Consider the following 16,166-nt stretch of genomic DNA (forward strand, 5'->3'; position numbering starts at 1 on the left):
TATAAATATGTGTGGGAAAATTGTGAGATCTATTACTGATCTTCATCTACCTCACAGAGAAGTGAAACCTCACAATATCGCAGAAGAGGGAAGTGTGACAGAGGTCACAGAAACACATACGGCTGTTTCACATATGTAGGGGCACAGCTACAAACACAAGGCTGCCACCAAAAGCACAGGCAGGACGTGTATGAGTTTCATTTGAGGGTTAAGACACCATTCACCAGGGAATCATACTGGTTATGTATATATAATAATACATAGGATATATGATGTGTATGAATGACTTTTATTCTATACACAATTACAATCATGTGAGCTATAAATGAAAAACTCAAAGGGCTTTATGAGCCATATTTTAGCAACCACATTGATATTTAGATAATAATACATTGAGGGTATCTGATGGGGGGACTTATGTACATTGAACAAAAATATAAATGCAACACTTTTGTTATTGCTCCCATTCTTCATGAGATGAACTCAAAGATCTAAAACATTTTCTATAAACACAAAATAACCATTTCTCTCAAATATTGTTCACAAATCTGAAAAAATCTGTGATAGTGAGCACTTCTCCTTTGCCGAGATAATCCATCCCACCTCACAGGTGTGGCATATCAAGATGCTGATTAGACAGCATGATTATTGCACAGGTGTGCCTTAGGCTGGCCACAATAAAAGGCCACTCTAAAATGTTCAGTTTTATCACACAGCACAATGCCACAGATGTCGCAAGTTTTGAGGGAGCGTGCAATTGGCATGCTGACAGCAGGAATGTCCACCAGAGCTGTTGCCCGTGAATTGAATGTTCATTTCTCTACCGTAAGCCGTCTCCAAAGGCGTTTCAGAGAATTTGGCAGTACATCTAACCGGCCTCACAACCGCAGACCACGTGTAACCACACCAGCCCAGGACCACCACATCCAGCATGTTCACCTCCAAGATCGTCTGAGACCAGCCACTCGGACAGCTGCTGCAACAATCGGTTTGCATAACCAAAGAATTTCTGCACAAACTGTCAGAAACCGTCTCAGGGAAGCTCATCTGCATGCTCGTCGTCCTCATCGGGGTCTCGACCTGACTCCGGTTCGTCGTCGTAACCGACTTGAGTGGGCAAATGGCTGCTCACATTCGATGGCGTCTGGCACGTTGGAGAGGTGTTCTCTTCACGGATGAATCCCGGTTTTCACTGTTCAGGGCAGATGGCAGACAGCGTGTGTGGCGTCGTGTGGGTGAGCGGTTTTCTGATGTCAATGTTGTGAATCGAGTGGCCCATGGTGGTGGTGGGGTTATGGTATGGGCAGGCGTATGTTATGGACGACGAACACAGGTGCATTTTATTGATGGCATTGTGAATGCACAGAGATACCGTGACGAGATCCTGAGGCCCATTGTTGTGCCATTCATCCACGACCATCACCTCATGTTGCAGCATGATAATGCACGGCCCCATGTTGCAAGGATCTGTACACAATTCCTGGAGGCTGAAAACATCCCAGTTCTTGCATGGCCAGCATACTCACCGGACATGTCACCCATTGAGCATGTTTTGGATGCTCTGGATCGGCGTATACGACAGCGTGTTCCAGTTCCTGCCAATATCCAGCAACTTGGCACAGCCATTGAAGAGGAGTGGACCAACATTCCACAGGCCACAATCAACAACCTGATCAACTCTATGCGAAGGAGATGTGTTGCACTGCGTGAGGCAAATGGTGGTCACACCAGATACTGACTGGTTTTCGGACCCCCCCAGACCCCCCCAATAAAGCAAAACTGCACGTTTCAGAGTGGCCTTTTATTGTGGCCAGCCTAAAGGCACACCTGTGCAATAATCATGCTGTCTAATCAGCATCTTGATATGCCACACCTGTGAGGTGGGATGGATTATCTCGGCAAAGGAGAAGTGCTCACTATCACAGATTTTCTCAGATTTGTGAACAATATTTGAGAGAAATGGTTATTTTGTGTTTATAGAAAATGTTTTAGATCTTTGAGTTCATCTCATGAAAAATGGGAGCAAAAACAAAAGTGTTGCATTTATATTTTTGTTCAGTGTAGATGCACCAGACTAATAATATTTTACACCAAATATTGATTCTTGAAATGCTTAAATTGTACATGCAGTTCAAGGAGGTGTGTATAGGTGTATTGTTATAGTTCAACAATTCCATTAAGAGGGACAGATTTTCTTGTGAATTGAACTATATCAAAATCTGAGTCTTAAGGCAATACCTGTGACAGTCGATGGCTGCTTTGCAAAAGGGTCATTTTGGAAAGGGTCCCCTACAGGAGAAAGCGAAGAGCAGGCGGAAAACAAAGACACAGTCAGAAAGCAACTCAAGGTCAAAAAACTAGAAGGAACCTGGAGGAAAGAGAAAAGATAAACGGCAGTACAAACATAATCAGATAAGAACAAGAGGCAGAAGGAGCGGCAGGGACAATGACTAGAGCACAACAGTGAACTGTGACAAAAAAACATCATTATTCACCAGTGAAGCAACTACCTATCCCATCATTCCTTGTAAATGTCAACTTGTGGCCTCTGAAAACTTCCAAAATAACCATTCTCGGTCTAAATCAAGACAGAATCAGAATTGCTTAGATTATTTTCTGCCTTAAATGTTTTCAGAAATATCTTCGTATAAAGACAGTTTCAAAAAGAGCCGCCATATTGGTCTGGGATGAAACCCATGAACATCGAGACGACACTGTTGATATGTTCCAGGGTTTCCCACACATAGACTATACTTGGGCGGGCCGCCCAGGTATATTAACGGCCGCCCAAGTATATTTCGCGACCCATTTAGGTTTTTTTATTTTTTTATAATTTTTTTTTTGTATTCGTCCGTGACCACGACGCCATCTGCGATCGATTAACTTGTGGACAATGATCCCTCGCTCCCTTGCTGTGATCTCGCCTCCTTCTGGCCTGTTAAGTGGCCTACCTCACACAGGGTGACTGGCTGTCCACATGATGTGGCCTGCCAATCCAATCCAATCCACTTTATTTATATAGCACAGTTTAAAAACAGAGGGTTTGCCAAAGTGCTTCACAATGAACATAACATTATAATAAAATATAATATTACACGAATAGATCAAAAGCACACATAAGAAAAGATAAAAAAGCACACATAAGAATAAATACAAGGCACATAAAGGCTATGGACAGACAGTAAAAGCATACAAATAGGTAAGACATAGCTCAGACTGACTGGTAAGCGAGGGAAAAGAGGTGGGTTTTTAGGCGGGACTTAAAAGCTTCAAGAGTGGGCGACAATTTAACCTGAGGGGGCAGGTCGTTCCAGAGCCTGGGGGCTACCGATGAGAACGCTCGGTCTCCCCTGGTCTTTTGTTTTGTTTTTGGGACTACAAGCAGCAGCTGATCAGCCGACCTCAAAGCCCTTGAGGGGGTGTACACCTGTAAGAGGTCGGAGATGTACTCTGGGGCCAGCCCATTAAGAGATTTAAAAACAAACAATAAAATCTTAAAATGGACTCTAAAATGGACAGGAAGCCAGTGGAGGGAAGCCAGAACTGGTGTGATGTGGTCAAACTTGCGGGTTCCTGTAAGCAGGCGCGCCGCAGCGTTTTGTACCAGCTGCAGGCGGGCCAGCGAAATCTTATTTAGGCCGGCATAAAGTGCATTACAATAATCTAAACGAGTTGAAACAAAGGCATGAATTACACGCTCAAAGTTTAAAAAGGATAAAACCGGTTTAATTTTGGACAGGAGCCTCAAGTGATAAAAACTGGATTTAACCACAGAGTTTATCTGTTTATCTAATTTAAAAGCACTGTCGATTTTGACACCCAGATTTGTGACCATGGGTTTTGCAAACTGTGCAGGGAACCCAGGTCAATGGAAGGGACATCACCATTTGGTCCAAACACAATTACCTCCGTTTTGCTCTCATTTATATTTAAAAAGTTTAGCGCCATCCAGGCCTTTATGTCATTAAGACAGTCAACCAGGGGCATTCTAAGGCAGTGTCCCTGATACCCACACAGTGCTCTAGACGAGAGATAAGGATGGAGTGGTCAATCGTATCAAAAGCAGCTGTGAGGTCTAAGAGCATAAGGATGGCAGAGTCACCAGAGTCTGTAGTGACCAGGAGGTCATTGAATACTCTTAGAAGGGCAGACTCAGTACTGTGAAGCGCTTTAAAACCGAATTGAAAAATATCAAAAATATTGTGTGCATGTATAAAAGACTGCAGCTGTAAGAGTACGGTTTTCTCCAATATCTTTGAAATAAAAGGAAGCTTCGAGATGGGTCTGTAATTTGAGAAGACAGAAGTGTCCAGATTAGTTTTCTTTATCAGGGGTGCCACAACTGCTTGTTTGAAATAAACTGGCACAGAACCGGACTCTAGGCTGCCATTTATAATGTTATGGACATTAGGTCCAATAGTGTCCCATACCTCTTTAAAAAGTCGAGGAGGGTTGTCTGTGGGACAAGATGAGGGTTTTAATTTAGCAACAATGTCACTGAGAGATGACAACGACACAGGTCCAAACTGCTGGAAGACAGCAGTGCATGTGAAGTCAATGGAGGGGTCAAAAGAGGGTGGTGAGATACTGGCTCTAATAGTGGAGATCTTGTCTATAAAATAGCAGAGGAATTTTTCACACATCTCAGTTGAAGCATCAATACGACATGGCCACTGTCATACAGATCATAAATCAAAGCCCTTGATTGGTCTCTGTGTGTCATTCAAGCTCGGGATAACCTCAGCTCAGGTGAGGTAAAGGACTCTCTGAGTGTTTAGATAGTTAACTTAGTCTAAGTTCTCAGTGGGTCTCAAACGGTGTGGTCACCATTTATGTAAACATATATTTCCATTTGAGAGGGTAGTGATTGGTCTAATGGATAGTGAGGTGGGCTGAAGATCGGAAGGCTGTGAGTTCAAATCCCGCCAGGAACACCACCACTAGTGTGCCCTTGAATAAGGCACTTAGCCCTTAGTTACTCCAGGGAGGATGTCCCTGTAATCGGTCATTATAAGTCGCTTTGGATAAAAGCGTCAGCTAAATGAAATGAAATGTGATTAGTAAAATATGCATGAATAAATAAATAAAAAGTTAACTAGGTGAAAAAAGGCAAGATACACTTTTAAAACTTGTTGAGAGAAAACTAGTCTTTGCTGCTGCCTCAAAGAGGAGCAGGGGGAGAGGATGGAGAGGGGGGAGAGGAGGGAGACAGGAGAGGCTGATTCAGGAGCACAGACACACTCACAACTATAAATGAACCAAAAATAAATTAATAAACAAGTTTCAGTGTTTTTTTCATATTGGAAATGGTATGTTATTGGTTATGGCCATGATTTTATGATTATTGAAATGTATACAGTTCTGTTTAATATAGGTGTTTCCATAGATCTAGTCTCTTTATTTTCCCCTCAAAATGCACCAGATTGATGCATTTAACTCCAAAATAAAATCTTACCGGGGGGGCATGCCCCTGAACCCCCTAGAGGATTTGAGGTCGACCCCCACTAAAAATCACATGGATAGGTTCCTAAATACATTTATTTTTTAAAATAGTAACCCATTTCCATATGTTCATGTGTGGGTAGTAGATTTAAACTATAGGGCTATCATTATGGACCCTGCCTGTACCTGTACCTGTTCGCTCTGCCATCGCGTGAAGGGTCTGCTAACAAGCGACCAACAGAAAGGTTAATGTTAATGTTGTTGCACGTCACCTCAACCCCCCCCCCCCCACTACCACCACCAAGTATATTTCAGATCTGTGGGAAACACTGGCAGTTAATGGACCAGCACCAGAGGTGTTCCCATACACACAGGCGTTGGAGCTGTTCTTCATGAAATCCCAGAAGGATGAAGTGCTCTGACAAACAGTGCCATCTTTGCGCAAAATGATTATACAGGAATGAAAAGTCCATAAATAAACATGTTGTTAAAACTTTTTTTTGTTTCTCTCCCCCCCCGCTGCCACCACCCGCCCAAGTATATTTCAGATCTGTGGGAAACACTGTGTTCTACATTATTGCTAACAATCAAATAATGAATAAGATCACTGTCGAGCTCTATGATAGAGGAGGAGTGAGAGAAGATGAGTGGAATTAAAGTAGAGGGCGATGCTAACCTTTGAAGGGGTCTGTTTTGAAGGGGTCTTCAGAGTGGAAGGGGTCAGTGTGGAGCTCCTGAGGCTGGCTGTTGAACACAGATGGCTTCACTTTGAATGGATCCTCCTGTGTAAGGACAGAGACGAGAATAGTCCACAGTCTTAGCGCACACACACACTTACATACACACCACATGTCAGTAATGATAACATTGCGTACACAGGGTCAGATTCCCTAAGGTCTCTGTGTCTTGTGTCTTCTATTCAGGCAGAAGACACAAGGCACACTCGCACAGCAGGAGTCACTGTTTGAATGTCCAACAGTGACTATGTGGTCCTTACTGTATATGCGTGCATATGCGTGCACATTTAAAATATACAGTTGATCAACAACTCATGCATTAGTTTAAGCAAGGTGTACAAGTAATAACCAATAGCAATCAACTTGATGAGGGTTTATAACTACCAACAGATTGAGAAATTGAGCAGTAATTATTTTTGAAAACATCATAATGTAATGTAAAATAAACAGGGGTGTTGTGGTTTGTGAATTAAATTGAATTTACAATAATTAAACTTTCAATGAACTGCCAGCCATTGTGTAATACTTAATTCGACAATATCAACGTTTGGCTTCATATCAACATTTGGCAAATCAATACCATCTCCACCTCCACCTGCTGCATTCTGAACACCTGGACAGGCAGAGCCTATTTCCTCTCAACCAGTTGAAGTGGATTATGTATATTTTCTGCAATTTATTCCATTTCCTGTTCAGGGTTTCTCTAGTTTTCTTCCCTCGTCCTAAAAATGGAAGTATTGTCATTTGTATTTCTCATTTGGAGTTTAACTTTGGTCAGATATTGGGGTGTACCATTTGAAATCTGGTACAGAGCTTTAGTCCACTGAGAGATTGTTAGCAACATGCTACAAGGTATCATTTGCAGTTGGACCTCTCCAACCTTATCCTTTCTGATAATCCAAATAAACTGTTGGATATTTGTAATGTTAGAAGAAAGAAGTTGACTTAGTCACCATGACGTCACCTATAGGTCTGTGGAATTTCTTTTTGACTTGCAAGTTTGGGGTTTGGGCAGTTGCCATCTTTGTTTTGGAACCATAAGTGACTAGAGAGAAAGGGCCAAAAAAAACCTTTACCTTTCATGAACTGTAAAAACATTGTGGAAGGTTTCAAGTTTTAAGACAAACACACGGAAAGGTCTTTTTCATAGGTTCATTTTTTCATACACTTTCATCAAATCAGTCTCTTTGAAACCAGTTGACCCGGCTGGATATTAAACAGATTTTTGAAGGCACTTGTGCATTGGCTTTCATTTTTTTTAATGGAAGTTTGTCGCCGTCTAATCCTCTGACTGCTGTTGTTTTCTGCCCATTTGACATTATTGTAGAAATGTCCTTCTGCTTGCTGGTCTTAGCGATCATTCGTAGACACAATGTAATCAGAAATGGTAGAAAAGATAGACAAAAGCTAACCCTAACCTTAACACCTACCTTAAGTTATAACAAACCACATCTATCCTTCAATCTTTTAAAGAAGAGCAAACTCTTTCCTAATCTCACCGCACACATAACCACACATCATCCATATTCCCCTTTCTCTGTATGCAGTTGAAGAGAGGAAGCCAATGTGTTGAATGTAACATTCTTCTAAGTGTGCATTTGTGTGCAATTACTTAGAGAGGTGTCTTAAAATGCCAGCCTGACTCTGTGCTGAGCTCCATCTTGTTATGATCCACTTCAGGATCTGCACTTTCATAGAAAACCCAGAGTGTTATCCTGCTGTTGATCCCAAGAGCTGTTGGCCAGGTGTGAGAGGGACTGAGCCAAAGTCATTATGGGATTTTGAGTAAAGTGAATAGAAGCCAAGCTAAAGTGAGGAATTAGATGAGTACAGTGCCCAGGGGAACACAATGGAGAATCAGGAAGAAAAACAATAACCTAGATTTTAGCGATGGTCGGTTTAACAGAGCTAAGAGTGTGGCATGCTGTGGAATGCAGACTGGTGCTAATCCCTTGTCTAGATAATTTAAGGGAACATGAGATGATGATAGAAGGTTCACAAAGCCTTCTTTTATCTCTATTCTGTGCATTCTTAGCATTAGAATGTAAGTAAAATAATATGTTGGCTGATAAATGGCTTGAGACTACTTTTTGTATCTAAAATAATATTTAGCTGCCAGAAAATAATTCAAAATACAATTGGGTTTGACAGAAAATACACAATGTCCCACTAATGCTGACCAACTCTGGTCCACTTTCTAGCAATGTCTTTTTATAAAGGAAAATCAGGCTGACGGTGAGAAAATAGAGAAAGGGAAAAGAGCCCATGAGTTAGAAAAATAAATATTTCTTCTTAGTTTGTCGTAAATATAAGAATCCACGAATATATTGTCTAACTCCTCGCCACTGCAACAGAAAGTTGCTCTGTTCTACTTCTGAAGTGGTGACAAACAATCAATCTTTATCATCACTAACAACAAATAGGCCATTTAAATACACTATTCATTTTTAGAAGAGAATGTTAAGAGCGTTAAGAAAAATAAAACGTGTGCATGAGAGGCAGTTTTCTATCTGCTAGCCTAAATGCTTGACTTGATAATGCTCCTAAGTTTTAAAGTATTCCAGCCGATTGAATGTTCTTCAGGTAGAGCCCTTCTATCTAGAAATGAAATATGACTACAGCCACCTTGGGAGGCAAGAGTTCTGATGGCATCCTGACCTGCGGGGCTCTCACCATGGACGGGAATCCTCCGTTCTCTCTGTCGCTGTAGCCTTCACTCATATCAGCCAGGTTGGTCATGCTGCCTCCGTGGGTTCCATTCAAGGTGCTGTTGTACTGCTCGATGCTTTTAGACACTTCCTGTTGGCTGTCCTGGATCTGGGACAACTTGCTGCGAGCCTGCAGGATACACACACACACAGTTCAGTGCTCTTCTTGCTTTCCTAAACTCTTTGTCGATGTCTTTGATTTGTGCAGCCTCCTGCTGGACACCTGCTGGAGTTCCTTGCAAATAAGCACACACACTCACAACTGTTTTCACAGCAGTGTTTACATCATGAGAACAGGGTTGAAGCACCGACACTGAACAAAACATTATAAATCGGAAACAGACATCTACTTAAAATAGATTTGAGAATCAGGTAATGGTATCTAGCCATGTCAATACATCTGGTTTTATTTACCCAGGTTCACCGATTTCTTCCTCCACTCTAATGAAAAGCAGGAATTCTGTTAGTGGTGCTCATTAACAAAACATGTTTACATTAAGCATGTAAAGGTTTATACTGAATATTCAATTCAAGTCTTATGTACACTATATGTTCTATATACATCTAAACTTTTCTACATAGAATGTAAACACTAGGTGAAGTTGTTTTTAGGTAATTGGGGAACATCATAGCTTTAAATGAACAGTGTTCTGCTTTAGTACATTTTTCAAAATAAAAAAACTTAAAGCACATCATTCATAAAGAAAATTCAAAACATTTACAACTGCACGGAACCTTTTGCCTTAATATCTAAGAAGACAAACAATATTGACTTTTTACAGCCACTTTTGAAAAGAAATAATACTTAGTAAATGGATTTTAGGTATCACTTTGAGAATCCTTTTGTTTTGATGGCATATGGTATATGTTTTTTAGTTGCCTGAACTGCTGGAAACCCGCTGCAGGAGGGAGAATTTATGAATAATCAAAAGGTCTATGTCATTAGAATCAACATGACAGTCCCTGGAAGCAATAAGACTGGATATTATTACAGGTGAACATGAGGAAATGATTAGCTGCTGAGACCTAAAGCCTCCGTGTGACCTTCTAACTCGAAGGAAGGAGCAAATAAAAACTGTATTGGTTTTCAAATTCAGGAGAAAATAATCTTATCTGGGCTCAACCATACGGCCAACATGATGTTAAACAGAGAGAATGAAGAAACGCTATGCAACAACCACAGTGCATGTATCTGAAGTCAAGCTGTGGATATAAGTCGGTGTGGTGAAGTTATGCGTGAGAAATGAGTGGCTCTTTGTGTGTTGTATTATTGTGTTGTGTCTGTTTCCAGAGACACACACAGAGTAGATAATGAAGTGCACTGGTGCCCCCTGTTGACAGTTTTCTGTAACACACAAACAGGCCTTGTTCCTACCTGGTTGATCTCATCCTGTGTTGCCTTCAGGGACTTGATGATGGTCTCCAGTTGGATCTTGCCAGCAGCCAGGCTCTGCTCCAGCTGGTTCTCCTCCTGCTGCAGCCGGCCCAGGTCGGCCTTGGCCCGGATCAGCTCTTCCTCCTGGCACTGCAGATCGGTCTCCTGGGAGTGGATCTGATTCTGGAGCGTCGAGATCTGGAGTCAGAGAAGAGAATGAGATGAACACCTGCCAAGCGACAACAGCCCATTTTTACATCGGGTGAATTATTCAAATCATATGCTGCCATCAAATGATTAAGATATTATCTGTAGCTCTGTGTGAGGTATCATACTGTATTGAGCGTTATGAGTATACAGTTACTTTTGCCAAACAGAAAAATAAAGGAGATATAACTACAGATGATGAAACTTCAACAACAAAAAACTGCCAGCAGACTGACTTCACAAATGAGACATTGTTGTGGTGGTTGTTTCTCAGTCTGAACAGGTTGAAGAGGCGCTCCTCCTGGGTGATAACAATGCAGGCCAGCCGGTCGCATCACAGATTACATTACATTACATGACTTACATACATTCAGTACTGTGGACAATCCCCACATTTGGGGTGAAGTGTCTTTCCCAGGGACACAACGACATGCTGACTGCAGTGGGACTCGAACTTGCTACCCCCTGATTCCAAGTCCAGCACACTATCCACTGAGCCACAGCCTCCCAGATTTCAGAGCGCTGGGCTCTGCCTGTTATTCGTCCTCCCAAATCCCATGGAAATTATTTACCTGTTGGGCTTTGCACCCAGAGAGTTCCAGGGAGGACTACCACTTATAGATCCAGGATGTGCCTTTTGTAAATTGTGTAAATGTTTTCATTATCATTTTTTTTATGCATGCTTCTTAGGTAACATTAAGCTCTCTTTGGCTCTTTTCTGCTGTAACAGTGTACATTTCCCCTCTGTGGGACTAATAAAGGTATTCTGATTCTGATCACCCAGTACACAGCCCTCCTGTTCCTTGTAATGCTTGTAGCTGCTAACTAGCTGCTAACTAGCTGTGAGTTAGCATGCCCTTGTGCATTCTTTTGCAACACTGGTAAAGTGGTGTCATTCCCACATAGTCCATTCATTTCCACGTTAACTTCCAACCGTTGCATTTTGATTTTCAACACGGCCATCTTCTGTAAAATCTTCTGTAATAAAGCAGGAGGTGAATGCTCACCATGTGAGACTCCTCCTGGCACTTGACCCGGACCTCGTTCAGCATGTCCTCCAGCTTGTGTTTCTGCTGGTCCATCTCCTCCAGGCGGTCCTGGGCGTCTTGTTTCTGAGCCTCCAGCTCCTGCAGGCTGGCCGTCTCTCTGTCCAGGTCATTCTGCATCTCCTGAGGGAACGTGTAACAAAACGACACATTAGTACAAATCAAGTATCATGTGCCAAATCTAGGTGTTCATACACAAATTGCATGAGTTTGTATAAGAAGGCAAGGAGAGCACAATATTTCTCTGTGAACAGGTTCCCTTACCTGCACCTCTGCACTCTTGTGTCTGATGGCCTCCTCCGCGTCCCTGATGTCCTGCTCCAGTGTGTACTTCTCCCTGACACATACACACAAAAACATATACACACACAAGGGCACTCGTGAACACATACAAGCTGAAATATAACATAAAGAATCCAAGAACCACCAACCCCCTGCTGTGTGCACAAATCAACAAGACAGAGTAACAAGACACTGGACTGGGTTTCTGTCAAATGCACTGACACAGACTTATAAAAACTGACAGGGAAAGTAGAGCTGGGTGTGTCCGTGTGTATTTAATGTATTCTTTTAGATCCTACATCATTTCCTCAGTTTGGAACATTGTGTAGGTTGGTGGGAGAAAACAACTTTGTGAGAACTGCATGAATGTGTTTTTTTTTGGCAATGAACTGCACCAACATTTCCTAGTATTTTGTTATCCTCAAAATAACAAAATACAGGTTTTTGTTATGGGAAGAGATATTATGTGCATTAACATGACCATCGGTAAAAAAACGGCTTTGCGCTGTCGTTGCTGTTGTGTTTCTATGGATAAAGCGAAACTTTTGGAGGTCTCAAAGTACTAGGGCTGAACGATTAATCGATTTTAAATCGAGATTTTAAATGATGCGATTATCAAATCGCAAAGAAAAAAACGTTTTCTTTTTTTTACATTTTATTTCTTGTGTGTCAGTCATCCACACCAATCAGAAGTGATGTGCTCCACATGTACCAGCCATTGTTAACCAATCAGAAGTGGCCCATGATAGAAGGTGATAGACAGATTGATCCAATCACCTGCCAAGTATTTTTGAAAGTGCCTGCCCTTTCCAAATGGCTTCCAATGGAGCTTTAGATGGTTTGGTGAAAGAAACCATCTGAGTCAGGTTAGTAATGCTCCATCACATGTGTTACATCTATTACAGGGTGAATCTTAAACTGAAGCTTGACTTTAAAGCAACCCAACGGAAGTTTCATGTAAGTTTAGTTCTTTCACTCGTAGCTCGGGCTGCGGGGGTGCTAGAGGCGGGAGCACGTTGATACGACCTTCCTAGCCGGAGATATGGCCGCATTTTACAATAAACTTCCGTTGGGTCGCTTAAAAACAAATATCGCAAATCGAATCGCAATTTTTGTCAGAAAAATCGCAATTCGATTTGTTCCCAAAATCGTGCAGCCCTACAAAGTACAAATTATTCCAACTCTGACCCCATCTACAACTGACCTGTTGACGTGCAACCAATCAGATGCCAACTGTATGTAGTTCCGCAAACTAGCAGGGGACGTAACCATAGAAACAAAACGTAACTAGCAGTTTTTACCCATACAGTCCACGGTTTCACTGCACCCAACCTCACGGTGAGCAAAGTGCAAATCACGTTTTACTGTATGTGAATGTAGCTTAAGGACAATCCTGTTTTTATTATATTAAAAACGTTGGAAGATTTACAATTTATTTGACTGACCCCAACCCTAACATTTTGAATGCAGTGAAGGGACTGTCAATTCTGTTCCCCAATCACTTTATCTAAAATGGACTTGGGAACTGCTATCTTCAATAGCATGAACATTTTTATAATATCCATTTGGGCACATCACAATCATTTAAAAACTGTAAACCTATCCTGCATCTTGAAATAGGGCACCAAGGGGATATGAAATAAGCACATTTGAATTGGAAGGCCACTTATAACCACTATGAAAGAACAGCAGATGTCAGAACCACTGCTCATGTTGTGTGTGTCACAGTAGATTAGACAGAACGCCAGTCCATAGATGTACAGTAGCTGGTTTGGTTACCTGATAGTATTCCACTGGGTAAAGGCAAGTGTGCTGACGCAGCATGGAGAATAAGTAGTGAACAAACAAAATTTGATAAAATACACACATCAAAAGAAGATTTGGCTGGGTGGCTGGATGAAGCGATGGAAGGAAGAAGGAAGCGATAGGATGAGAGAAAGCCGAGATGTGAAGTGAAGCTCGTCCAGGTTTGCTTTTCAAGTGTGCATTTTATCAGAGACACAGGACCAAAGATGAACAGTTTATACAGAGATGAGGGTGATGCAGGGCACTGAGACAAACGACATGACTCTCTGATTCTTTCTTTTTAGTATATATTTCAAGATGAGAATCCAGGGACTGGAGATCTCACATAGAATTGAATCTCCAATAACCACTTGCATGATTAAATGAACTGTCATTCTCAGGTGGTGGTGGAAGTTGTGTATGCTATGTTTTGCACCGAAGAAAATAAAAAAGGGAAAATGGATGGAGGCATGTCTGATGAGATGAAAACAGCATGGCGGATACATTTTGCAGTGTGAGCTTTTCCCGTTCTACACAAGTACGCAGCATCAGGTTGGTGACGTTACTACAAGAACATGTGGAAATAGAATCGGATCAGAGCAGCTTGGAATTAAAGAGGCCCTATTATGCTTTTGCCCTTCCTGTAGTGAGTTATATAGGTTGATGTGCATGTAAATGGTCTGCAAAGGCTAACATTCAAAAGTTCTTTCCAGATGGAGATTCCCTCCCACACATCCCCCCATTTACTGTTGTTATTACTGCATTACGTTTTGGCTAAATACAATGTGCTATACTAACAGATAACTGTTACAAATGCGGCGATGCTTAAAATAAAACAGTTTGGATGTATTCATTTTGTTTGCAGCTTTGAAAATTCAGTTGCCGTGTCAGTGGTGCCATGTCATTGAGCCGTGCCACTGATAGAATTTGTTACCTCTGCAACTGTGCTATTTCCTGGCTGATGTCATCCAGATCCTTAACTCCGGTGAACTCGCCTGATCCCACTGAACTGGAGCTGTCCTGTACAGAGCCAGAGCCAGAGGCAGAGAGAGAGAGAGAGAAATAAAGAACACATTGGCAAATTAAATCATATTTGTCGAAGAAGTGGGATCATGAATTGGTACCGACTGAACCATGGCAGACCAGGCCAAAGGAAGGAGAAGGAGGAAAAGAGAGGACAGGAGATAAGTGCTCGGTGAGAGGAGCAGCACAGAAGGTGGGGCTGGGTCAACACATAGGGGGTGTCAACACCACTGACAAACGGCAGAGGGAGAAAAGATTCAGGATTTTGCAATTGTATGAATATAACTAAAGCCTCTTTCATAACAATTGTTCTCAAAAAGGTTCCAATGTTTTGTACACCAGCTTTTTTTGGGTGAGGTAGGATACATTTCTTGCATAAACAAACCAAAAAAATGCTTTAGCCCCTGCTGGGTACACTGCTACAGTACATTATCATAGCATTTATAAAACGTAATTAATTCCTACATTTATTTTTTCGGTTCCCTGGTGGCACATTCTGTGTACTGCAAAACAAGTAGATTTCTTATACCTCGAAAATGCCCCAAACTATTTTTTCACATCCATTTAAAAACAACCACAAGCTAACGCCGCCTCTCAAACAGTCAGTGACTGATACTTCCTATGCAATCAGTTCTTAGGTTTTTTTTTATTTGTCCATTGAGTGTTTAAAAAATAAAGGATTAATACGGGATGCCATCGATTTGATTAATTTAAGTATTTAATACCACTGTTATAATGATTTTAAAAGAATCCAGAATCTTTCCTTGGTCAGCAGCTGGTTGACAGGGTGAGACGTCACATGGTATGTCATGCTTTCTAGTAATCTGCTGGAAAGGCCAGGCAGCCACTGAAAGCATTTATAGGTTCATACACTGTAGGTCCATGTTACCTACCCACAACTTCAACATTATAGCCTGAGAGAGGAGGAAGAGGGGACGTTAGACACTTCAGCAGTGAAAGACTTACAGTACAACAGTGGGGAGTAAATATCTTGATTTACCTCATCTTTTGTTTACCATTACTGTGAGTTACATTTGTAACTTTTTCGAGGGATTTTGCAGATAAGGAAGTTTGTGCAGTTTAAAAACAGTGTTTAGCAGACAAATGTGTACACCTTTAAGCCCAAATATGCTAAGGGAAGAACAAATATGAGAGAAGAGAAAAGGACTCACCCTTCTCATTTCAGACAGAGCAGCCATCTCCGATCCCACTGGGGTCATGTATCCTGACATACTCTGCACACAGAGAGACAATACTTAGTTTATGATTTTGTATCATCAGCAACAGGTTTAACTCATCCAATGTCAAAAGAGACAACACCTTTGGAAATACATTAGCACTAGGTTTCCTGTTCTTTTTTGTTACATAATGTTATCATGATGCCATGCTGTAAAGGTACAAAGTTAACGATACTTGGATTAACCAGCTAATGGTAAAACAATCACAGAAAGGAACAAGTACAATGGACATTACTATAGAGCCCTGGCTGGAAAGAGGGTGAAATTAAGAAATTAAGTATCTTGCGGTCTTCATTTAACTTCTTATTATTTAACACAAGGAA

At 41.5% G+C, this 16,166-nt stretch overlaps 1 protein-coding gene across 9 annotated transcripts in view; it reads right to left on the reverse strand.

Annotated features, from left to right (window-relative positions):
- The window catches only part of LOC117560497 (epidermal growth factor receptor substrate 15-like 1), a 40,217-nt gene that overhangs the window by 13,795 nt on the left and 10,256 nt on the right, over positions 1-16,166 (reverse strand). For 3 of the 9 annotated variants that reach the window (XM_034237357.1, XM_034237355.1, XM_034237363.1), the window contains 9 exons: positions 15,778-15,840; positions 14,517-14,602; positions 13,577-13,609; positions 11,780-11,852; positions 11,477-11,638; positions 10,263-10,460; positions 8,838-9,017; positions 6,119-6,224; positions 2,239-2,289 (listed from right to left, as the gene is read on the reverse strand). In XM_034237357.1, coding sequence (XP_034093248.1) covers positions 2,239-2,289; positions 6,119-6,224; positions 8,838-9,017; positions 10,263-10,460; positions 11,477-11,638; positions 11,780-11,852; positions 13,577-13,609; positions 14,517-14,602; positions 15,778-15,840 — 952 coding nt within the window. The remainder of the gene's footprint in view (positions 1-2,238; positions 2,290-6,118; positions 6,225-8,837; positions 9,018-10,262; positions 10,461-11,476; positions 11,639-11,779; positions 11,853-13,576; positions 13,610-14,516; positions 14,603-15,777; positions 15,841-16,166) is intronic. The other 6 variants (XM_034237354.1, XM_034237358.1, XM_034237356.1 and 3 more) reach the window with 6 other exon arrangements.

This window comes from Gymnodraco acuticeps, unplaced genomic scaffold (assembly GCF_902827175.1).
Source record: "Gymnodraco acuticeps unplaced genomic scaffold, fGymAcu1.1, whole genome shotgun sequence".
Classification (NCBI taxonomy): Eukaryota; Metazoa; Chordata; class Actinopteri; order Perciformes; family Bathydraconidae; genus Gymnodraco; species Gymnodraco acuticeps.